Source organism: Fukomys damarensis, unplaced genomic scaffold, assembly GCF_012274545.1.
Source record: "Fukomys damarensis isolate Sample0158 unplaced genomic scaffold, DMR_v1.0_HiC HiC_scaffold_15, whole genome shotgun sequence".
In the NCBI taxonomy this organism is placed as follows: Eukaryota; Metazoa; Chordata; class Mammalia; order Rodentia; family Bathyergidae; genus Fukomys; species Fukomys damarensis.
Window position 1 is genome coordinate 63,357,755 of NW_022900927.1, and position 26,591 is coordinate 63,384,345.

The 26,591-nt window shown below is 41.9% G+C and overlaps 1 protein-coding gene across 4 annotated transcripts in view; it reads right to left on the reverse strand.

Moving 5' to 3' along the window:
* Positions 1-1,232: 1,232 nt before the first annotated feature.
* Positions 1,233-26,591, reverse strand: part of Slc41a2 (solute carrier family 41 member 2) — a 109,647-nt gene continuing 84,288 nt past the window's right edge. For 3 of the 4 annotated variants that reach the window (XM_010631322.2, XM_010631323.2, XM_010631324.2), the window contains exon 11: positions 1,233-2,829. In XM_010631322.2, the coding sequence (XP_010629624.1) occupies positions 2,644-2,829 (186 nt within the window). In that variant the 3' untranslated portion in view covers positions 1,233-2,643. Of the gene's footprint in view, positions 2,830-26,486; positions 26,535-26,591 lie in introns of those variants that run through there. The other variant, XM_010631325.1, reaches the window with a different exon arrangement.

Below are 26,591 nucleotides of genomic sequence, written 5' to 3' on the forward strand. Positions count from 1 at the left end.
CTGATATTTTTCATTCCTTTTCCCCCTATTTCATGCCTTTTAGACACTTGTTGCTCTCACCAAGGTTAAGTAGTGAACAAGAAAGGAGACAAAATTCAATCAGTCATCCTGGTTCTCATCACCTATGGCAAATGGCAAGATCTGGGAAGCATGTGGCAATTAGACGTTCTCGAAAATAAGACGTTGTTCTTTATTACAACTTTTCGTCATAAATTGAAAAGCATTTTATAAAATAAAATGAAGTATTTAATAAAATATTTTCAGCCAGGGATTTAGCTCAGTGGTGCCACTGCGTGCCTCACAGACGCGAGGTCCTCAGTTCAATCCCTGGTATTCACTTATGTTTCCCTCAATCTCAGGAAGGTGAGTGACTTAAGAGTTGGCTGGACTCACCATCAAGCTGGACTTGAGGGAGCCCCGGACACACACGGGGAAGACGTGGTAATACTCCAGACAGGAAAACACTGTGTCTCCAGTTGGCTGCTCTTTGAATGCGGGCCAGGCCTTTCGGGAGAGCAGTTTGGTCACTTTGCAGCTGCACAGCCTCTCTGTGTTTCCACTTCCTCTGCTGCAGAATGGACAGGAACAGCTATGTGACCCACGCCCCAGGTGCAGCTGTGAACATAAATGCTGCAGTGCATCGAGAGAGCTTCACAGCAGAGCACTCGGCACCACAGGGCTGGTGAGCACTTCCACTGTGGCCTAATCAACAGAAACCACCGAGAAACGGGCATGGCGAGCGACACAGAGCGAGAGCGTAGGTAAGGGATTTACACGTGCTCTACAACAAAACCGAAGACATTATTCATGGAGTTTTTAAAAAATAAATCTCTGCAGCTAAATATTATTAAAGCTAAAGAATGATTATTATTTCTTTTACAAAAATGTTCACTATGTGACACTGTAACTCTCCAAAGGAGAAATTCCATAATTAGTTCAGTGTCTGCCTTCAAAGTTTCACTATAAGGCAGAAGAATGCAATTAAAGTTTAAAAATAAGCAAAAATATATAACTCTAAACCTCAGGCCCTTAAAGAGCTTAATAAGGATACTTCAGCAATATATTTATAAAGACTCACAACTTAAACCACAATAATCAAAGGTGATGTGCATTTTATTCCCTTATCAGTTTAAATTATTAAATATCTCATGGTCTTAGGAGATTGCACTGTGTTTTAAAAAGTGATATGTGGGCCGGGGATTTGGCTCAGTGGTTCCACCACCTGCTTCACAAGCATAAGAACCCAAGTTCGATCCCCGGTAAAAAAAAAAAAAAAAGTGATACATGATATAAAAGGCTTGCCTACTGAACAGTGGGGATGTTGCTCGAGGTGTTTAGAACACACACACCTGGGACTTACAGCAGTGTGTGCAGCGAGGACCCACGGCCTCACCAGCCTGGGCCAACAGTGACATGGACAGGTGCAAGCCCTCACTGAAATGACCTGCCCACTTCTCTGTCCAAGGGCACATGACAGGCTCCTGTATGAGAACCGAGGAACTGCTTGTTCCATTATAATATAGATAACAAATACCAAATTCTGGTCAGTAACAAAATTTTGGGACCAAATGACCAAAATATATTAATAAAATGTGCTTAAGAATAACTCTATACTGCTTTTATTCCAAGATTACTGATCCCTACTATCAGCAATCCAAGATCAAGTTCTTCCCAGAAAGCGCCTCTCAGACTCTCGCATGTGTTTCTCATACCATCTTGTCTACAAATGAAGCTCAGACCATCTATCTTCTCTTTTTTTTTGGTATTAGGGATCAAACTCAGGGCCTTGCACTTGCGAGGCAGGTGGTGGAAATCTCTGGCCCTATATTCTCTTTTTGATTGAAGTGTTTTGCATATTGGCAACATTTTTTTCCTACAAATAAAAGATCAGAAATGGCTCACTGGTTTCATTACAGGTCTCTCAAGATGGCTGTGTTTACAGGTAGCCTGGGGAAAACTTGAAGAGCTGAAATTAAATTAGCATTGGTACAGGGTACTTTTACATGCAAGTGAGAATGAGCTCATGGTATGGTCAGTAGAATGAATGAATGAAAAAAAATATTTTTTTGTACCAGGGATCAAACATGGGATCTTGTACCTGCAAGGCAGGTGGCAGAACCATTGAGCTACATTCCTGGCCCTCAGTAGAACATATTTAAGTGACTGGTAGATTTGTCCTCAGCTAGCATTGAGGTGGGCATAAGTAAAACTGAAAAGCTTGGCTGGGTGCCTTTTATTTGCCAGTATGCCTGCAGCATAATCTACCTGTGAGGCACAAGAGGCTCAACTCGAGCTCCGTTCTGCTAACCCTGCATTATAATGTAAATAATAATAAAGTCCACCTCTGCCGAGTCTATTTCAAGATTATTCATTGTAAATATCCTATATTCTTTCTTACTTGAGTCTGTGGCTACGTCTATGTCAAATTATTTATTCTATAAAAAGCAGCACAAATATTGTTCATTCTGTTTTCAGGAAAAATTCCTTAAAAAATGTTAAGGCCATTTAATGGAGTCAGGGCCCTTGCAAGATCACCCTGCAGAAGTCTGCTGATGACTTCTGACTTTGTAGAGTTTTGAAAAAGAGCCAGAGGTGGCTGTCTCGTGCTCTCCTCCTTGGCGCGGACAGCGGCTGCAGGGTTTCTTAGTCTCCCACATCTCCATCTCGATCTCCAATGAGCCAAAGGAAGTGGAAGCTCAAGGCTAACAAGGCCGTGCCCAGCAGGTCCCCCAGTGCCGTGAGGTAGGGGATGGAGAAGCTGTCCGGGTCCTTTCCTTTCCTCCAGAAGTGGTGGACCATCCAGTCTGCGATCCACAGCAATGCGAACACCTGCAAGACAGCACCGTCAGCTGGGTTGCCCACAGGCCCAGCCCACCATGCGGCCAGGAGCCCAGGACCCGACTTCTGAAGGAACAGCATACGCCCTTCCAGAGAACACATGTGTAATGGACAGGAAGTCTTCTTTTCACAAGAAAAGACGGCATGTCCATCAGAGGTTCTTAACATTTCCTCCACTTCTCATGTGTGCCTCCCCTCTGCAGCAGGCTCCCACCACAACAGTCCTTATACTGCAGGGCCTCAGTTCCTGAACCCTGTTCTTTTCGTGATTCCGGCTGCAAACCGAGTTGGATGAGAACTGAGTCAAATTCAATGGTCGGGTCTGGTGTGGACATTACGGAGAAATTTGATTCCGTTCTCGTCCAATTTGGTTTGCAACGAGAATTGTGAAAAGAATCAAGCTCATGAACAGAGGCACCACTGTATGTCAACACCACCACACAGCTTCCACACCACAGTTATGTTTGTTGTGAAAGAGTTCGTCAGGATGAAGGGCATAAAACTGAAAAAGGATCAATTCAACAGGCTCTCACTGCAAGCACAGTGAAGGAAGTGGAGAAGGAAAACTGACTACTTAGGCAGAGGCTGGCAGTGCCAGGGTGAGAAGAGCAGCTGCAGGTGAACGCACCTAGGAGTGAGAGCACCTGTATTCGTGGACACGGCAGACAGTAGGGTTTGAAAGGGCTATTCCAACACCAAGGTGATATGTGGAAGTACTTTCTGGGATATCAAATGTGAAGAGGCCTGTGGACCTCCGGATGTTAGATCACATAAATGTTTTCTTTTGATCTCTTTAGTAGGAGGATTCCCTCCTAACTTTTACATCCCTGAAGCAGTAAGGGAGTGTGGGGTACTAGAGCGGTTCTGACACAGTGGTGAAGAGCACTTCTCTATTACCTACTACCTGGCCGTGGCAAGGGAAACTTTCTGTGTGTCCAAGTGAACTTTAGGGGTAGTAACAGTATCTGAGCCACGAGAGTGCAGACTCCATGAGTCAGCTCCGGGCACAAACGCAGTGGGTGGCAGGCTCTGCCCTGAGAGGACAGCATTGCCGTCGTGCTCCTCTGTCTGTGGGCTCAGCAACAGCTGGCACAGGCAGGAAGAAGCTCACTAGGCGCAGAGTCCGTGCCTAGCATCTGTCAACCTTCACTATCTTGGCAGGTGGGTTGGGGCTGAGGCGATGGTGATAGCTCGGTCACCTGTTCTGGGTAGGAGACCACCTGTCCAGGGGACACACTGGCTTCGGGTGCCTTGGACGCCTGTCAGAGCGGTACCCTACAGCCCATTGTCTTTTGCATGAGGGTGGCTCTTCCTTAAGGTTTCTCTGGCAAAGACTGCTTTGGGATCACACAGAGTCTAATCAGGGCCATGGAATGTCAGGAAGAATCTGGAACTTAGATGTTATACGATCTGCACTGGGTGAATTCTTACTACTGAGTGCCTATTTCCTCATTTGAAGAAAACAAATACAGTAGGGCTTGGTGTCTGCCCAGTGTGCTTTGTAGATTAGTAAGGGCCTTGGTTGAGGGGGCTGAAGGGAACGGTAAAGAAGCAGTGTGGCTCCAGGTCCCCTCAACAAAGGCATGAACTGTGAGACCCCACCACGCAGCAGCTGCTCCGGTTACAGGTGCTGTATTCCTGCATCCCCAGAGGGATGTTCGCCTATCTTCAGCGCCCATAAAATGACCGGCTTAGAAAGAAGCCATCAGCAACTGCTGAAGGGATAAGAATGAGCTGGAGACAGTTTCCTGTGAGGGCAGTCGGCCAGGAGAGCCTGTGTTGGGGCGTCCCGAGGGCAGCCTGGAGCCCCAAGGAACATGAGCAGAGGACAGGGCTTCTGGTTCACAATATCCACCCAGCCCTCCAGGGGTGGGGTCCCAGCGCCTCCTCGGGCAACCCTGTCCTGGCAGCATAGAGCAGTCTAAATGGCCGCAGGACCCCACAGACTCGCAAGCTTTAAACCACTGAGGGAGCTGGCTGCTCTAAAAGTATGTCCTCTGCTCACAGAAGGCACTTGCTTTGGACCCCTGCTCCCAGACTCGGGCTACCTCAAGAGCCACCAAGACACATGCTGCCTTAGGGGCCGGAGCCGACACGTGACCAGGTGTGCCTCACAGGGCAGAAGACAGGTCCCCCAATGTCCTGCAGCATCAGGACAGCAGCCACCACAGCCTCCAGCTGAGACCTGCTCATGTGCTCCCCAGCCACTACTGCGGGGAACAGGCTCCAGCATGGGCCTGCTTCCCAGCCCACAGAGCTGCAGTCCCTGGTGGAAGCTCCACCCCTCTGGCCTGGCCCTGGGGACCCGGGAGAGCCCATCTGTGTTCTCCCACTCCACGTTGTTACTAGCAGCACCACACACCTCACCCTCTCTGCATCCATGGGTGTGGCCTAGGGACTTTGCAGGGCTACAGATACCAAAGCCATCAGCCCCAGCACTTGTCCCCAGGACCTGGTAAGGATCTACCCCAGCTGCTGTACCACAAGCCCAGGTATCACCTGCAGCTTCCCAGAAGACCCGGGGACGTCGCCACAGCATTGGGACCACATACCCTGGGATTTGGAGGTGGGATCATCTGGGTCTCTGGGGTCCTCAAATGTGGCTAACCACACCACAAGCCCAGAACTACCCCCAGTCACCCCACAGCATCCAGGGAAGGCCCCTTTTGTGTTCTAAAGCTTCACGTCCACATCACCAGGCCACAGACTCAGCACCACCTGTGCACATCTGGGGACCTGGAAGAGGCTCCATCCTGCCGGGGGCTCCAGAACTGTGGCTGTAGGTGCACCAGCCGGGTCTCCTCATTCACCCTGGGGCCCCGGGGAAGGTCTTCATACAGCTATGTCACCACAGGGACCTGGAGGCAGACCTCTCCCCGTCACACACCAGAGACTATGGCAGCTGCCACCGTACCAGCACCATCAGCGCATGGCTCCATGGAGACAGAGACAGCTGCAGAGTCCAACGTCCACTGCCAGGTCAGTCAATGACCTCTGAGGACTGCTGTAGCCCCTGAAGACTGACGGCCCTGCCAGCACCTAAGGGAAGGGACCACGGTGACCACACTTTTACCTTCCCTACATACAAGCCCGAAGTACCTCCAACTGACATCCTGAATCACTTTTAAATGGCAGCTTCATTCCTTCCAAAAGCTACTGCATACAAGTGGAAGAAATTAATGTTAAGACAGGCGTGGTGGTGAATGTCTGTAACCCCAGCACTAAGGGAGGCTGAGGCAGGAGGATCACAAGTTCAAGCCCAGAATGAGCAGCTCAGTGGCTTAGGGAAACCTAGTCTCAAAATAAAAAATTAAAGAAGAGCTGGGGAGGCAGCTCAGTGTGAAGGATCTGGGATTCAGTCTCCAGTAACTAACACACACACACACACACACACACACACACACAACACACACACACACACACACACACACGAACACTACAGCAAATACACAGACATTAACATAAGGACATAAGAAACAGGAAAGAAAACATGATAACTCTAAAGAGAATCAGTAATTCTCCAAATGTAGATTCTAATTTGAAGAAAGTCTATGAAATTAAATTCTGAAGAATTTAAAGTAATGGTCATAAGAAAATTCAGTGAGCTGTAAGAAAATAGAGTAATAATACAAAGAAATGAGAAACACTATTCAGAATGTGAATGAGAAATTCAGCAAAGAGAATTTGGAAAGAAGGAACAATTAAAAATCTTGGTACTAAAGACTTCAATCAGTGAAATGCATGTCACAATAGAGAGCTTCTGCAACAGACTCGGATAAGCAGAAGAAAAAATGTCTGAACCCAAGGACAGGGATTTTTAATTAACCCAGTCAGACCGGAAAACGGAGGGAAAGAAGGGAAAGAGGGAGGAAGGGCGAAGGGGACGCAGAAAGCCTCCGAGACTTGCAGGACCTCATCAGAGGAACAGACACGCACCCTATGGAGATTCTAGACACTGAAGAAAAGGGAAAGGTATCAAAACCTCTCTCACGAAGTGACAGCCGAAAACTTCTGAATCTTCAGAGCTGTGTGCATCCAGATTCAAGAACCTCCAAAGAGCTCAACTAGACTCACAGAAACAGACTTTCACAAAGGCATTTCACAGTCAAATATCAAAAGTACAAGACAAAGAATCAGACGAAAAGCAGAAGCAAAGCATCAAGTCAAATATAAGATAATTTCCATGAAACTCAATCAGATTTCTCAGGAGAAACCTTACAGGTCAGAAGAGAATAGGCTCATATATTCAAAATACCAAAAGGAAAAAACTTCCACTGAAAAATGCTATACCTAGCAAAATTATCCCCCATAATGGACAGAGAAACAGTCTTCTCCAGCTAAGTACAAACTGAGGAAATTCAGCAGCAGCAGACCAGCCCTCTAAGAAACTCTTAAGGGAGTTTACACGAGAAACCTAAGGATGATAACTACAGCCTTGGAAATGTGCGAACACACAAATTCATTAGAACAACAAATATATGAAAGAAGAAAAGAATCAAACAGAATCACAGAAAATCACCAAATTGGAGAAACAAATGATAAAATGTGGAAAGGAACAAAAAATATACAAAGCAAGCAGAAGACAATTAACAAAATGACAGGAGGAAGTTTACCATTATCAATAATAACCTTTACTATAAATTGATTAAATTCACCAAGCAAAAGATGAGACTGGTTGGGTGGATGTTTTTGAGACAGGGTCTCACTATGTAGCCCAGGCTGGCCTTGAACTTGCAGTGATCCTCCTGCTCAGTCCCCTGAGTGCTGAGACCACAGGCGAGCATCACCGCACCCGGCAGTTGAGTAGATTTCTAAAAAGGCTCTTCTAGTGGTTGCCTATAAGGAACTCACTTCACTGGTAAAGACACTAACTAAAAGTGGAGGGTTGGAAAATGATGTACCACACAAAAGGAAACCAAAACTAAGCAGGAGCACTTACACTGCATCAGAAAGAGCAGATTTTAAATGAAAAGCTGTAAAAAAACCAAAGAAGGTGATTATATATTTACAAAAGGATTAATTAAGCAAGAATGTATAATAATTATACATGCACCCAACGTGAGACCACCCAAACATGTAAAACAAATATTATGAGATCTAAAGGGAGAGATAGACTCTAACACACTAACAGTGGGGGACTTCAACTCCCCACTTTCCTTAGTGAAGAAAATCCAGAGAGAAAACCACCACCACCACCCCTGAAGGAACAACACGGCAGTGCCATGGTCCCAGCACACTGCACACTGCGCCGCAGCAGCAGGATGCAGGCTTCACGGCAGCACACGGACATTCTTCAGGACGGGTCACACCTGAGGCCACAGACCGAAATCATGCCATTATCGTCTCAGTCCACCACGAAACAAAACTACAAAACAACGAAAACGTACGGAAATACACAAAAACGGAGGAACACGCTCTGAAATGACTGATGGGTAAGTGAAGAAATTCAAAGGAAACAAAAAATTTCTAGAAACTAATGAAAATGACAACAAAACATACCCAAACTTGTGGGATGCAGTAAAAGCAGCCCTGACGGGGAAGTTTATAGCCATAAATGCCTCCATCAAAAAAGAAAGATTTCAAATAACCTAATACTGCATCTCAGAAAAGAACAAATTAGATCCCAAATCTAATAATAAATCTCAGAGCGTAAATAACATCAACACTAAAAAATAAATATAGAAGATCAATGAAAAAAGAGCTGCTTTCCTGAATGGATGAACAAACTGACAAACATTTAGCTAGACTAAGAAAAAAAAGTGAAAAAAGGAGACAGACAATTCATCTGATACCACAGAAACACATAAGAAACTACTATGAATAATTATATGCTAAAAACTGCAAAACTTAAAATTGATAAATTCCGGAACACATATCATCCACCAAAACTGAATCAAGAAGAAACAGAAAATCTAAACAGACCAACAATGACTGATGAGATTGAAACAATAATTAAAATTCTCCCATCCCTAAAAGTACAAAACTTGATGCCTTATTGAGTTCTACGAAACATTTAAAAAAGAATTAATTCCAATTCTTCATAAACTACAAAAACAACTGAGGCAGAAGGAATGCTGACGAACTCTTTTTACAAGGCAGACATTACTCTGATACTAAAGCCAGAAAGACAGAGCAAAAACAAAAGCAAAACAAAATCCCACAACATGCAGACCCATTCTCAACAAAATACTCACAAACCAAATTCAACAGCACATCAAAAAGTAACACATCACATTAGAAGATTCAGAAACAACTCCAGACATACTCAGCTACTTCATCTTTGACAAAGGAGCCAACTATCCTCACTGGAGGAAAGACAAACTCTTTAATAAATGGTGTTGGAAAAACTGGATTTCAGCCTGCCAAAGATTAAAACTAGACCCCTATCTTTCACTATGCACTAAACTAAAATTGAAGTGGATTAAAGATCTAAGTATTAAAACAGAAACCCTAAACTTGCTGGGAGATGTTAGGCAGAACTCTCGAAGACCCTGACATAGGAAAAGACTATGAACAAATCCTCAGTATGATGGAAACTAGCACAAAGAATCAATAACTGGGATCTCATATTTGTAAATAGCTTCTGTACTACAAGAGAAACCACCAACAGAGCTGAGACAACCTACAACATAGGAAAAATAATTTTACCAGCTGTTCCTCAAAAAAGGTCTATTATTTAGAATATATAAAGCACTAAAAAAAAATCAGACTCCCCCCAAAATAAAAGACCCAATTCAAAAATGGGCACCTGAAATGAATAGATACTTCTCAAAGATGTAAAAGCAGCAAATAATCATATTAAAAAATGTCCCACATCACTGGTCATTCGAGAGATGCAGATGAAAACAATGAGAGTCCACCTCACCCCAGAAGGAATGGCTGCTCTCAAGAAATCAACCATTAACAAATGCTGGTGGGGTTGTGGGGAGATAGGAACCCTTCTCCATTTTTGGCAGGCATGCAGCCTGGTGCAACCACTGTGGAAATCAATATGGAGATACCTCAAAGAACTAGGATTAGAGGTTCCATTTGACCCAGCCATCCCTCTGTTGGGTATCTTCCCAAAAGAATTAAAAGAACCATACCACAGTAATACATGTGCACCCATGTTTATAGCGGCATAGTCCATAATAGCTAAAACTTAGAAACAGCCCAATTGCCCATCAACTGGAGACTGGATAAAGAAGATATGTATTTTTTAAAATAAAATGGAGTACTACTCAACCATAAAAAATGAGAAACTTGAGACATTTATAGCTAAGTGGATGCACATTGAGGCCATACTCAAGTTAAATAAATAGGACACATGTAAATACAGAATAGTTTCTCTGGTGTGAAAAACAAAAAGTGTAAATAGGGATCAAATGTATAAATGATTTTATGAAATAGGAAGAAAATGTCTAAAGGAATAGGGGTAGTGGGAGGGGTAGGGGAAAGGATAAAAGGGAAAAGAAAAAAATATGAGGAAAAGAAAAAACATGGAAACAAAGTCTCTGTAAATAGGGAAAGCTGGAGGGGATGAAAGAAGGGCAGGGGAACAGGGAAAAATAGGAAGCAAGATACATCATGTAATAGGTACAAGAGTCTTTCTTTTTTTCATTGAGTTTATTGGTACTTTTTAAGTATACAATACAGTCACATTCATCATTGGGATCTAAAAGGTACAAGATTCTAACGATGAACGTAACCGAACTGTATACCTAAAATGTACCAATAAACTTAATGGGGGAAAAAAGGTATCACATCACGACCAGGTGGGATTTACCCCAGGGCTGCTGGATAGTTCACCATATGCAAATCAATAAACGTGATTCAACACAGACAACAATGAAGTTCAATAGACAGAGAAAAAGCACCTGGTAAGCTCCTTTTATGACAAAAACTCTTAAATGAACTTACGTAGATAAGGATCATACCCCAAACTCTAAAGTCCACAGCCAGTATCATCCAAAGCTCAAAGTGTTTACTCTAAGGTTGGAACCAAGACGGAAGCCTACTCCCTGCTGTTGCCATTAACATAGTACTGGAAGTCTTAGCACAAGCCATCGGACAGGAGAAAGACACAAAGGGCATCCAAGTTGAAAAGCAAGGAGTTAAATTGTACTTGTTTACAGATGGTGTGATTCTACACATAGAAAACCCTATTACTAGGCTGGGTGTGGTGGCGCACGCCTGTAACCCCAGCACTCCGGATGCTGAGGTGGGAGGATCACTGTGAGTTTGAGACCAGCCTGGGCTACATAGTGAGTTCCAGGTCAGTCTCAGCTACATAGTGAGACCCTGTCTCAAAAGACCAAAAAAAAAAAGAAAGAAAAAGAAAAAAAAAAAGAAAACCCTATTACTACATCAAAACATTGTTAGAATTTAGGAACAAATTCAGTAAATTTGCAGGACACAAAATCATAAACAATAGCATTTTATACATCAATAATGAAATTGCTGAAAAGAAATTAAAGCCACCCTCTTAGCAATAGCTACAAAAATATATTTAGTAATAAACTTAACCAATAAAGCAAAATGATCTTTACAATGAAAATTATAAAATACTGATGAAAGAAACTGTAGAGTACACAAAAAACGAAAAGACATTCCATGTACACTATAAGAAATATTAATATTGTGAACCGACTATACCACCCAAAGCAACTTATGGATTCTGTACAATTCTCATCAAAAGAGCAATGATTTCCCTCACAGAAACAGAAAACAACCCTAAGGTTCCTATGGAATTACAAAAGACCCAGAAAAGCCAAAGCAGTCCTGAAGGGAGAAAATGCTGCAAGTATCACAATACCTGACTTCACAGTACACCTCAAAGCTATGGTAAGCAAAATAGTGGGTTATAGCATGAAAACAGACATGCAGCCGAAGGGAAGAGAAGAGAGAAGCCAGTGATTAACTCGTGTTCACACAGCAAACTAAGTCTGGCAAAGACGCCAAGAATATATAGTCAACCCAGAGCATCTGAGCCAACTGTGTGGGTGAAGCTGGACACACACACACCCCCCAAAGAGTGAGACTACCTCCCTTCTTCTCACTGAAGAAAACAGCAATCCCAAATGGATCAAATGTGAATCCTGAAATTACTACAAGAAAATGTAGGGGAAACACTTGAGAAAATTTTAAACTACTATAACAGAAAACATTGTTTTTTATGTAGCCTGGTTTAGGCAAATAGTTTTAGATAGGACCCCAAAGACACAGGCAGTAGAAATAAAGCCAGACAAATGAGATGCTGTCAATCTAAGAAACATCTGCCCAGACAGGAAATAATCAGTAGAAGCAAAAGACATCTGTTGACTGAATAATGTGTAGAAGAGAAGACAGTTTAAACAGAATGAGGGCAGTTGATTTCTTTGAGACTAGCAAGAAATAGAAATGAATAAATTTCTATTACATATAACAGTACATAGAAATACATTAAATATAGCCATATAAATTTTGTATCATATATGACCGTATATAATAAAAATCTAAATTCCTTACATAACGTCAGCACTGAATGAAAGATATGTCTAGGAGAGGGTTTGGCAAACTATAGCCCTTGGACTAAATCCAACCTGTCACCTGTTCTGGGAAATAAAGCTTCACTGGAACATAACTCTACTCATTTGTTTCTTATTACCTATTTGGTCTATATTTCAATACTGACATTTTCATAAAATACTTTATCATTCCTAGTGTTGAACCGGTGAAACTGAGTTGAAGAGATGAAGTAGCTGGTTAGAGGTCATAGGAGAAAGATTATATGGTCCTTAAAGCTCAAGGTAGTTACTATTCATCCTTTTACAGAAAAAGGTCTAGACATCTACTGAGGAAACAAACTCATAAAAAAAAGAAAGAGAGAGAGAGAGAGAGAGAAAGAAAGAAAGAAAATGGTGTCCTTACTGTAGTGTCAAAATAAATTCCAGGAAAAACACAAGTATAAAAAGAATATTTGAAAACTGTTGTAAGAGAACACCCTTAGGAACTTGATTTACAGATGATCTTATAAATAAATATATATTTTAAAGGAACAGTTTGTTAAATTACATTGGTTCTGTGGTTCAATAAATAAAAGCCATGCCTCAGGCTTGAAAAAAAAAAAAGATTCTCTGCTCTGCATTTAACTGACAAAATATTAGTGTTCAGAATATTTAGAGAATATTCAGAGAACTAGAGTTCATAAGAAAAAATAGCCCAACAGTAGAGAAGAAAACCTAAAGTGCCTTATTAATAATGAGAACACAAATTAAAACCACATTAAATTCCATTTCATACCCATCTAATGAGGAAAAAAAAAGACCAAGTTTTAAATGACAATAGTAGCAACACTATTTCTTACACATCCTGTACTGAAAGTATGCAGTGTTCAAAGAAGTCTGCATGTATGAAGAGACTGATGTCTGCAAACAGGACATGGCTGTAATATGTTGTGGTTATTACTCTCCTTTGGTATATGAGAAATTCAAGCCATACAAAGCATGAAAAGTAGTGTGAGTTCACACAGCTCAGGCAAAGCCAGGCTCACGCTCATAGAGTCTGGAACACTAAAGCTCCAGTATTTAACCATCAGGGCCACACACTGTTTTGGTTAAAAAGAAATGCACATTAATCTCCTTGGAGAGCAAATTTGCAGTATCTATTAAAACTAAAGATGAGCAACCCCTTAAATCAGCATTTCCACATAGAAAAAAATGGTTCTGCCCTTCCCCTCCATGACTAGGATAAAAGGATTAAAAAACCCAAACCAACCAACCAAATAAATAAACCACTTGAATAATGCCCAGGGGCTCTAGTGACTCCAGCTCCCTGAGTGTGACCCCAAGGATGGAGAGGACCCCTAGCTTGGGGACACGTGCAAACTACAGAGATTCTCAAAGCACATTGCTGTATCACGTGTAAAAGCAAAGAGCTGGAAATACCCTAAAATGTGCAGTGTTGGAGAGCGGCTAAATTAATTCTTAGGTCACATAACTGAACACTATAGAATCTAAAGTAGATGAAAAAGAACTACATAAATCAATATTGATGTCTCAGAAGCATAAGGCTGAAGGCTATGCAAAGTGTATGATTTTAATAAAGTTTTATAAATGTGAAAAATATTACAGTATGTTATCGGTATGTAAATAGTTCTGCAGCAACAGTATAAAACACACAGCAATGGCAGCTGTCAACTTAGAAGGCTGACCACCACGAGGCAAAGAGAAATGGGCCAGGAAGGAACACACAGGAGGCGCTGACACATATATCATGGAATTGTATCTTTTTGAAATGTTTGTTCTAAATAATTTGAAGCATTGCTAAAGCTGAGTGATCAATACACAGCTAGCTCATTTTCCTATAACTTCCTGCATGCATGTCTGCGCTTAAGCAGCCAGGGCAGGGGTCCTTCACCGTGCAGGGGTACAGGAGCTACCACTCAGTATCTACAGAGAGGGCAGCAGAGAGAGGTCCGCAGGCCCTGTGGCGTCCACTCGAGGTCTGGACTCGGAAGTGCCAGGGGAGCGCAGACTGAGGCTGAGGCCAACACCAAAGTCACTTCAATGTCTGTGCGTACAGTGGGCATGCATCTTCATTTTCTCAGCGTGTCTGCAACTCCGCGGGGAAAAGAAAAGCAGGTTTACTGGAGGAAGTGAGTGGGAAAGACTAAGAACTCAAGGACACTAGAAAATACAGGTGTTTATTGTAGAGAATGAGGATGACCAGGAAGTCTGAAGAGTTAACTGCAGGATTCCTTCAGATTCTTTTCGTTCTGCAAACCGAAGCAAGCAGGAACGTAGCTCCAGAGAGATCAGAGGTTCAGGTGGAGCGCCCCAGGTAAACAACAGATTCCCCTGTCTTTCAATAGGAAGCTCACAGTCTGTGCTCCCTTCGGGCAGCACATATTCTAAAACTGGAAGGAAGCTCACAGCCAAGAGCACATACCCAATTCCAAGTTACCCAAACCCCACCTACCTCTGTCCTGTCAAAGAAAAATATCCCCGATTTTCTCCATCTCAGAGAGATGACGTGAAGATTAAATGACGTATAACACGAGAACAGTGCTTGGCACACAGAAAGAACTTAACAAGGATTGGCTATGGTTTTTAGAAAACAGGTCACATATGAAGAAACAGGAAAGTGATTTTCTCAGAGGTTATACTGGAAGGCAAGGTGGTGAGGCCTCAAAATTCTGAGAGGAAAGTATTTCCAATCTATAATTTTGCTAATTTACCCACCAACATCTGAGGGGAGATGGGAAGACATGCATACACTCAGAAAAGGTTCCCTCACATTCTCTCTCTTTGCGGCTTCCATGAAAATGTGTAGAAGCAAAACGAGAGTGGGCCAGGAAAGACAGCAGTAGAGCTCCAGATAGTGAAGGGCTGACTCAAGGGAGCAGTGAGAGGCTCTAGTTAGGTCCGCAGTGCAGAGGAGGGGGATCTGGAAGCCAGGGTTCCAGGACAAAGGCAGATCAGCGAATGATCTGACTGAATAGAGTTTGGGGGACAAAATAAACACTTGTTACAGGTATGTCATAGCCACAATGAGCACTTTGAAAAATATTCAGGAAAGGTATACAGAAACGTATATAATTGAAAAAATATCTCAACTATCTCCAGAAAAAGTTAGCGATTAAAAGAAAGGCAATAGAATACACTACTTGGCTGTGTGAGAAATATTTATTTATAAGCCATACTTATTTATTAAATTAAAATTGAGCATTACCTACATTAAGAGGATGAAATCTGGGGAAATAAAGCTTGAGTTAGACAGCCAAATCCTCATGTACTGTAACTAAAAGTCAACAGATAATTTTTAAAATTGATAAAGCAAAATTGGCAATCAAAACCAAAAGTGATAAGTAACACCAGAAATAGCTAAAGAAGCCCTGGAGAAGCACTAGTAGCTGATGTGTCACACACGCATGTCCATGTATGTACATGAAAATGTCCACATAACTGATCTTTGCAAAATGACACGGAATGGTCTCCAAAAGAAAGTATCAGCAGGAACAGCACATAGAGCATTTCCTAAAAATTTCATGTCAGCTATGAATTTCAACATGTTTATATTTGTGTGTATAGACTTCAGTAAAACACTGTTTTACTGAGTGCTGTGGTCAGAGACATCAGAGAACTCTTCATTTAACACACACATCGTCCACGTTAGGTTCAGAGACCTGACATGTACATCCCCGGAAGGGGAAAACCATCTATCCTGTTCTTTGGTGTCTAGCAAACACTGGCACATGGTTAACCGGAAGCTGCCGACTGACTGCATTACTGTCAAGTGGAAAAATGTGTAGCATCCACTAAGCACTCAGCGAGCTTTGGGCCCTCACCACAGTCCCTCATGGCCATGCTGTCTCAGACCTACCTAAGGCTATCTAAACACAAGTGTGAACGCTAGTTCCTGGGCTGGCCAGCGCCAAGACTTCTCACCTTTCTGAGCCTCCAGCCTTTGAAAGGAGTGATTTGGCCTTCAGTCTGCCCCTGCTCTGAATGACAAAGGTGAGAGACTCTGTCATCAACCACCCTGTAACTGCTCTGCTCATCTTTGGGTTTCCTGGCCCTCTACCCCTTTCTTATCCCACTTACCACATGCACTTATACGGTATGCCACAGAATCAAGCTCCCTTCCAGTGCAATTTCCCTTTAAAAGTATTATGATAACTCAAAGCTCAAGTACATTTAATTTTATTTTTTAAAATGTTTTTGCAAGTTAACAAAGGATAGCAGTGCTTCCTTCGTAGTCTATGTAATAAATTATTAAAATCACAATACGTATCAGATGTTCCTTAATACATGTTTTGTTTTAAAATCAAATGATCATTTAAGAAACGTATGTTTTCCAGTGGGAAAGTGCACTGAATATCAGACTAGGGGCAAGCTGGTTTCTACGTCATTTGCACTGTATGAAATATGCATAACTCATCTAGGTAAATATAAAAGGCAGCTTTGTAGCCCCAGCTAATTATGCATGTGATAGATGTATTGCTCAGAATTTAAACAAATACATGAACTACAAGAATATATATTTGCTTTGGATGACGCTGATGCTCTAGGCCAGCCTCTGCTTCTAGCAAGGACTCACAATCCCTTGACTGCACCCCTAACTCTACTACTACCAACAGCAGCCTTGTGTAATGTGAGGCGAAAGAGGAGCACTGAGAAACACGACAGAAATACATGAAGTCACAAATTAGTACAGTTCCCCTAACTTTACAAAGGCTGAATTCACGTCTCATAAAAATATGCTTTCCTAATCCTGTTTGCAAGCTGGAAACCAAACTCAGTAAGACCTACTATTTAAACTTCTGCTACAAATAATTTAGTTATCACTCAGTAGGAATCCAGCCACTTCTGACATGCAGATAAAACCATCCTCTCTGGCTTGAACCATTTGTGTGGGGTAGCAGGTGGGGTAAGGCAGGAAATGAATGGAGCTGCTGAAAAGAGAAGAAATGTTTAGTTATCTTTCTCTCCAGGTACTAGGGTAGGCGTTGTTATCTCCAGTTTTAGAAGGGAACATTTAGATGCAGAAAGGTTAAGGGAGCTGCCTGCTGGACAACAGGGAACCAGCCAGGTGTGCTTATCCCAAGCCCCTGCTGCTTCCCTGGATCCCTCACCTTGAAGGCTGCAGGCTTGAGACTGGGAAACAGAAGCCAGGGTTTGTACTGGAGATGAAACAAATGAAATAAAAGCACACCGAACAACCCATGGGGAACTAACATTTTTATTTTTAGTGCATGGCAAACAATCCACGCACTGAAAGCAACCAAATGCTCCACTGAACACAAAGCCATCTTTTCAGACGGATCAGCTCCTCTCAAGAGAGGGAGGCCCACTCAGGGCAGAGGGAAATGGGGGCACAGAGGGCACAGGACTTGAGTAGGTGCTGGCTGGAAGGGCGGCATCTCTGAGCACCCTGGGCACCACCTTGCCGGGCACAGACCCATGGAGAGGCTCCTGCCCTTGGCCACATGGGCACCCAGACATCACCTGCACCTCCATAGCAGCCAGGACTTTCACAGATGTGAGAAACCACGCCTTCTGCACCAGAAACCCGCTCAAGGAGAAGGGGCTCGGGGCTTGGGCTGGGGTGCTGCGCAGGTGAGAAATTCTCCCCAGGAAACATCCCAACCACAGGTGACTGTGCCCATGGATTTGAGGCCAAAACCAATGACCTGTGTGGTCCGTACAACCTCAAACTTGGTGTTTCAGGTTGTCCTCCGGCTGACAGTGTCCCCAGGCACTGGGATAAAGCAATAAAACCACTCTGTGAAGCAAAGACCCCTCAATCTAGGCTTCCAGGAGCTTCCATGATTGAAAATATAAAAGGAGACACACTGCACAATCCCACTTAGATGCAGAAGTGAAAACAAGCTGAACTCACAGAAGCATAGAAGCAGGGGGATTGGGGCAGGGGAGACGCATGACAAAGAATATAAGATTTGGTTAGGAGTGAGCTCTGGAGATCTATTATACAACGTGGTGACAAAAGTTAACCTACAGTACTTGAAAACTGCTTGGGGATTAGATTGTAAATGTTCTTACCACAGCATAGTAAGTATGTGAGGCAGTGGATATGTTAATTAGCTTGACTTTTGGGGGAAGCAGTATGAAGGATTAAATCCAGGGGCTTTAAATACAGCCTTTTTTTAAAAAATGAGACAGGTCCTTGTTAAGTTGTTAAGTGGCCCAGGCTGGGCTTGAATTTTTGATCCTCCTGCCTCAGCCTCCCAGGGGCTGGGACTACAGAAGCATGCCATTATGCTCACCTGATTAACTTGAATTAACTATTTCATAATGTATAAATATATCAAAACATCATATTGTATGCCATAAATATACACAATTACTATTTATCAATTTTTAAATGACTCTTCAAGCAATTTTCAAGTTATAGCATTAGTCATTATATTGTATAATAGATCTCCTGACTTTCCTTTAAAAACAAAAGAAGGATATGAACTCAGTGCCAACAGCTGGAATACAGCAAATCAAACAAGATACCAATAGCAAAAAAAATAGAAAGCAGTATCAAATCCAGAAAGATTTCAAACAATGGGTAAATTTGATAAAGAATATGAAATAAGCCTGTATCATAGTTATAAAGAAATAAGAAAAGCAGTCATGACTATCAGAACTGAGAAAGGTAATATAACAAAGTGAACAAATGAGTTAAGCAACTGGAACTTCTGAAAAGGGCAGAGGAGAAGGGGGTTCCTTTGTAAGATTATATATTCTACTGTATGAATTTTAAAATCTTACTTTGAGGGGTTGGAGGTACACCTTTGTGCTAAAACATGTGCTCAGCATACATAAGGCCCTGGGTTCAATCCCCAGCACCAAGAAAACAAAATTTTAAAAATTTTATTTGGAGAATAAACTCATTCAAAAAAATTCTTGAGTCCATGACAGAACAATGGTTAAGACTTTTTACTCAAAATAAATTCTTATAATGTGTTCCAGGTAATTTATACAATAATATTCATGCTCTTGATGTCTGATAGCCAACTAAAATCCACTAAAATGAATAAATAAGTTATGGAATATTCATATAATAAAATATTACATAACAGTAAAACATAGGAGTAACTGTTACATGTATGAATGAATGCCAAGCAAAGGAAATAAACACATAAACATACATTCAGTATGACTGTATTTTTTCAGAAGTATGTTGAAATAAATGATATCCAAATATATATAAGAGAAAGCAGAAAGACAAGGACTTTAAGAATAAAAACTTCTTCTGGGAAAGAAAAAGGAGCCCATAGATGACTTCAAAGAGCATTGGAATGTCTTGAACATAATGAAGACTTTAAAAATCTGAAAAGAAGAAATTCATTTTATTAGAAATACTGGAAGGGGGCAAAAGGAAGGGGCAAAGAAACTGAGAAATTTGAAATCAAGAAAATAGAACTTGTGATGGCATGGTCTAAAACTATACAACATGGAGGAAAGCAGAGAGCAGAGCTTGACATCTAACAGGAAGAAGCAAGCTTAATTAATATAATTAACATCTTGGAAAAAGCAGCTATGACAAGTGACAAGTGTGAAAGCCTAGACATAATCAACTTGGACTCCCAGAAGGTTGGAGATATGGTATCACATACGGATTTGTAGATCTAATTACTGTAGCTGCTGAAATGCCAGCACTCTAACAACTCTGTTCTGAGTGAAGACCAAAAGGATGATGATATGTTAGAATCAGTGGCAAAAATATCTCTATTCAATTTGGCTACCTAACAAAGCTATACCCCAAAATATAAATACTCATAAGTGAACTGAGACCCACATCAAAAGAACAAATTTGCAATAAAAAGAATGGTAAATGGCTTCTTTTTGAAATTAAAATCAAGAATAACATGTTAAATCTCAAAAAAGACAACAGTAGTTGCTTAAGAACAAGAGAGAGTCTAAGAATGGAGCTGTGATTTCTGACAAAAATGCCAAGGTAATTTCTGGGTGGGAGGATGGTCTCCCCAGTAAATGAGGCTGGAACAATTGGATATTCACACTGAAAAATATGAACCTCAATGTTCATCTCCTACTGTGCACAAATTAACTCAAATGGTCAGACCCAAGTAAAGGGTGACACTAGAAAAACCTCTAGAAGAAAATATAGGAGGAAACTGCTAGGGCTAGGCAAAGATTTCTTACCATACCAAAAGCACTAATCTTTTAAAAACTGGATAAACTAAGCTGCATTAAAATCAAACTGATCCCAGCGCCATGGGAAGTTAAAGCAGGAGGATCACAAGTTTGGGCCCAGCCTGGGTAACTGTGAGACCCTGTCTCAAAATGTAAAAGGTGTGTATATGTGTGTGTGAGAGATACACACTTGTGATTCCAACACTCTGGAAAACCAAGGCAGCAGGATCCCACAGTTCAAGCCCAGTCTCAGCAACATAGTTACTTAGTGAGACTGTTTTAAAGTTAAAAAAAAAAAAAAGGGCTGGGGATTTAGTTTAGTGTGAAAGCCAGGTTCAATGCTCAGTACAAAAAAAAAAAAAAAAATTAACCTTCTGCTTTCAAAATACATGGTTAATATAATAAAAAGGTAACCAACAGACTGGGAAACAAACTATTTCCAGTACTTTTATGCAACACAGAGTTTGTATCCAGAATACAGAAACTCTATAACAAGTCAACCTAATTTTTTAAGTAGATGAAGAGTCAAAACAAATTATATGAATGACCAATAAACCCAAGAAAAGATGTTTTCACCATTAGATACCAAGTAAATACAAATTATGATCACCAAGATACAACCCTTACAGCCACTAGCAGGGCCAAAAGTAGAAGGACTAATGATAGTTACAGAGCATCTCGAATTCTCACACTGGAGGGATGAAGGTGGGATAATCACTTTGGAAAAGAGCTTGGCAATTTCTCAGAATTACAAATGCACTTCCCATAAGACCCAGAACCCCTACTCTTGTATATTTACCCAAGACAAGACAACTCATATGCGAACACTTCTAGCAGCTTCACGTATAACAGCCCTGAGCTGGAAATAAGCCACATGCTCACAAGCAGGTGAGTGGGCAAACCAGCCACATGATACTCATACAGTGGGGTGCTACACTACTCAGCAACAAAAATGAGCGAAAGGCTACCGTACAGTAACAACATGCTACACTGATATGAGTATTTAAGGTCAAAATCAATAGAGGTATGATGCTGAACATTTATTTTTAAAAATAGCTAAACCCTTTATAGAATAATTCAGGTCAACATGTCTACAGTGAGTATTCTGGGTTCAATATCAACTGAGATTTCATTTTGGCAACATCATCCTGCATCTCACTCACTTTCTCATTGCTGGGATGCAATTCTCAATGCCCACAACTGAGAGGAGGAGAGGTTTGCTTTGGCTCACAGTTTCAGGCTGCACTTGGCTGACTCCAGGGCAAAAATGACATGGTGAGGGCCCAGAGGAGGAGGAGAGCTGCTCACATCATGGTGACCAGGGAGCAGGAGAGAAGGGAGGAGACAGAGAGGGAGAAAGGCTCTTCCTCTGACCAGGCCCCACCTCTGAACCCCACATCCAACTCTTAATGGTCAGTGGATGAAAACCACCTATGAGTGCAGCGCCCTGGGATCCTACTGCCTTCCCAAAGTCCGCCTCCGAACACGGCCCTCCTGGGACATTCTTGGTTTAAACCATGACATCCTGAGTCTTATGCTTTTCAACTAGTTGTTTTCATATAGGTATGCTACAAGGTTTTCTGTGGATGATGTGAAAATTCCTTTAAGCTGTGGCTGCAATCCCAGCAGTATTCAGCATGAACAACAGCACAGCATCTGGGTTAGACCTCTCTCGTTCCACCTCCATCTTCATCAGGTTTGACCAGACTCAAAAGAGCCCAGGTCCTAGGCCTATAGTGTGGGATCCAGCATGCTGTGCCTCCCATGAGGCGGACAGTCATTTGGTCTGTGTATTATTGGCCTGAATCTGAGCACATCTAGCCAAAGGATTATTCATAAATATGCATTTGGGAAGTGTCTCAATTTAAGAGCGCAAGCCTAAAGTACAATAGTATAATCACAGTTAGATCACAAAAATGCCATCATGAGACTTCTAAAAAAGAATCTCAAAAATGTAACTGCTGCAACATCCTACTTAAACATTATTCAACTCTCTAAGCAGATATTTTTACAATTAGAAAAATCCTCTAGGAACTGTCAGCCCTCACCTCACATCTCCTTTATCATTCTTTCTTCACACTTCCTTCTCAACCCAAGCTGACAGAAATAGATTAAGAGACAGAAGCAGAACAATCACACAGAGGAACAGGGAGACCCTTACTTTCCAGGTGGGGTCCAGGAGACTTAAATCCCCAGAAGCAAAATGGTTGGAGAATGTGAGAGGGGTCAGGTAACCTGCGAGAGTCCCCTGGTTCCTTGGCTCTTTCCTTTGAGGTGCCATCTCAAGTGGAAGGAAAGTTGAAAAGAAGCATTCTGTAGAATAAACTGAATTCTTTAGTCTGTTCTTCAAGACCCTTCATGATTCTGCCACAACCTGAAGCGTTCAAGCTCATTTCCCACCACCCTTTTCCTCGCCTAACTGTGGTGGTGCACCTATGGCACTTGTGCCGCAGAGGGCTGCTTGTATCACTGAAAGCTCTAAAAGCTTCTCCATCACTGCTCTAGGGAGCTCCTTGCTATTCTCCATACCTGCCCTGAGCTGTTTCTTTTACCTAAGGATGCATCTTTATGCGGAAATGGCATTTGCTATGGATTCCAAGAACTTATCCAGTGTAGAACTTCCCTCCCACCTAAGAGAAATGTACCCCTGAACGTCCACAGCACTTTGTGCTTCTCAGCACTCATGACATCTGTGCCTCTGAGTGCTCTATGGGCAGGGATTCTGCGCCCATTGTGTGGCTTCTGCCTTAACTTGGCTAGGCCCAGATTCTAACTTGAGAAACAATTCTGTGGAATGAACTACCCTTCTGACACAAAATGGTTGGAAGAAAGGCGAGGATCTAATGAAATCAGATAGAAGAGACAGCTTTAACTCTTGAGAATCTCAGCATTTGGGAGTCTGAGGCAGGAGGATCACCAAGAGTTTGAGGCCAGCTGGGACTACATAGTAAGTTCAAGGCCAGCCTGAACTACATAGTGAGGGACTATCTCAAAAGAAACAAAATGAAAGTCAGACATCAGCCAGAGTCTAACCACGGTGAAGGACAGAGCAGGAAGGCTGTCCTGTCAGAGGAAGGCAGGCTTATGCTCTCCCCCAGCTGTCCCTGCATCTCAGTCTAACCACAACTCCTAGAAGAAGACCCCTACAGGCAGGCAGGGACAATGTCTTCTATCTGCTTTACACAGCAATCACGTACTGCATAATAAAATTGTGATATTTACAATTTTATATATTGAGAACTTATTGTCATTTTAACTTTAAAGGAAACATTTTGTCTCCCCCAAAACACAGATATAGTTAGGGACAAACGTTTTTACAACCTAAAAATCCCGATGAATTTTTCACAGAATTTGGTACTGTTAGAAATTTAGTAGGGTTCTTAATACTCTAATTAGCTTATGAAACAATGAATGGCTAGAATAGGGAATTAAAACTTTCATTTAGAAATTATTTCAAGTCATTGTTTACCAAATGAACAAACACTTTGTTGGAATTCAATAGGCTTCAAGGGCTAGAAAAGTCTTGTTTTTCTTTTCTCGCTGAAATATTTTATAGCAGGAAACATTAATATACTCCATATGTACCTATAACCATCACAATAGAAGGATAATTACAAAAGTCAAAAGGGGTTTTGGCTCTAATTAAACGAGTGAAACAACAGCAGATTATAAAGCAATAAAGTGTGAATGGCAACAGAGTTGTTCACACGTAGGATCACCCAGCCAGTTATGTATTCTCCTTTCAGTTCATCTAGGTGCAATCTTTCTGCCTTGTCTAAGATACAGTGTCCAACCTTAAGCTTTTGTCTCTTCCCAGATAAAAGGTGCACAGCTAACACAAAGGAAAACTAGGAGAGGCTTTACACTGAGTGGGAAACTGAAACCAAGATGCAGCCCTGCTCCCTCCTTCCTCAGGAGACTGTCAGGTGCGCATGGGCCGATAGGCACCCTGCGCCTCCACGCCTGTCAGGGTCCGTGTCTTTGCAGAGCACTGTAAGGAGCACCACACACAGACGGCACAGCCCTGCCGGTGCCAGTGGAGTGCTTTCTTCATGTCCTAGGCTCAAAACCCGTATCGTGCTTTGATTTCACACATTAACAGGCAAGTGGGACCATTTATTCAATAACTGTGGCATTATGAGAGAGGTCAGTTTAGTGGAGTAGCAGCTTAAAAAAAAGGCATAGGCCTCTGGTGTGAAAAACAAAATAGTACTCAAGATCCTAACGGGACAATGAGCAATGTGAAATAGAAAGAAAAAGACCAAAGGCGTAGGGACAGTGAGAAGGATAGGGAAAGGGGAATAAGGGAAAAGGAAAAAAAAAATGAGAAAATGTAAATATGGAATTAAAGTGTTTGAAGGTAGGGAGGGGAGGAGGGGGTGAAGGGAGGGTGGGGACAAGGGGAAAAAATGAGAACCAAGACCTGGCATGTAAAGGTACAAGATCCCAGTAATGAATGTAACTGTACTGTCTACCTAGAATGTACCAATAAATTCAATTTAAAATTAAAAAAAAAGGCATAGGCCTTACCATAGAATTTTATTGGGTTCTTTCTCCTGAATCAGTCAGTGGCAGGAGACATAACTACCATGGAACACATACAAGTAAGCTTTTAAAATTTAAAAAGGTTTTTAAAGGAGTTATTGCATACCCAGGGCAAAATAAAAACTAATTCTACCATTCCAAATCCCACACAATTTCAAACTCAAGTTGACTTTTTACTTGAATTAAGAAACAGTCAGCCATACGGCCAGAATTGTATGATGCTATGAAAAAACTCCTATCCTAACATCAGAAATTTAAAACCTTAATTTAAAAAGGTTGTATTAGACACAAAAGAAGGTCAATAATCACCACAAGACCAAGAGAAAACCTGCTCAGTTGTCCTGCAGGGGTTAATGCACGCCACTTATATTCCCCATTCAATGCCAACAGCCTAACACACAGCACCTTCTGTGAAGCCACTGTTGTATAAGTAACTCGCTTACTCTTCAGCAGCTGATGAAGTAAATACCGCTGCTCTTCTTATCTCACAGAGGGGTAACTGAGGCCCGAGAGACCAACAATTAGCTTTTTCTCAACTCCAGTCTTCCAGCTGTCACTGAGACTTTAGGTCAGATGTTTTGAAAAGGCAAACTGCAAGTATAAAATAAAATCTAATTTTTATATAAACTCAGATAAAATACTTATGTATTCTTCGCTTGTGCAAGTGAAATGATACATGCTAGCATGTGGCACAGAACTATAAATGTTAGTGGCAAATAACTCATGAAGCAGAGTTATAAACAGGAATCTTCTCTCGAAATGGCACGTTTGTCCATAGACCAAAGATGTGCCTGTGAGATCTCCCACAGGATGGAGGAAAGCCATCCAGGATATTATTTGTTTCCAGGACACTTAGAGAGAGAAGAACATCAAATGTAAGTGATACTAAATGGCCATACACATCGCGCCATAAAAGTGGCCAGCAGCGAAATAGCATTGGAAATAAATTTGATCTCTCCTGAAGAGTAGAAAAACCTCATTCTCCAGGGCAAGTGAGTCGCTTTTCTTCTGTGCTCTGCAAGTACCTGATTCCCAGCCACCGCCTGCCTTTATACTGTATCATACTGGAAATGCTTGCTCATGTTGTAGGTCCCCCTAGACCCGGGTTCCAAGCCTTGACGATAAGGACTGAATGTGCCATTTCTGGAACTTATGAGCCATCTCTGCACCCAACAGAATGATGATTAATTGGAAGAATGATCTGATAGGTGACTTTTAATAAAATATAAGGTACTATAATGCATTACAGAAAACTTAAAAATCTCAGTTACATTGTAAGGGTTTTTGATGTGAAGACCAGATTGTAATCTCCCCAGCATTTTGGGGCTTTCCGCACCTCCTCTAGCTCCTCAGGCCTAAGAGGTCATCACATCTGCACCCCATGCTCTCTTGCTTGGAGCCTCTCTTGAACTGGCTTTCCAGAACTGCTCTATGCTTTCTCACCTCTGTGTTTTAACTCAGTCATCTCAGGAGGCTTAGAATTCACAGCTCTCTCAGCATAACATATTTGAGCATACTTATTCAACCCTAAGCAATCATAAAAACAGAAGAAAATGGATATTTTAAGTGAGGTAAAAAATATAA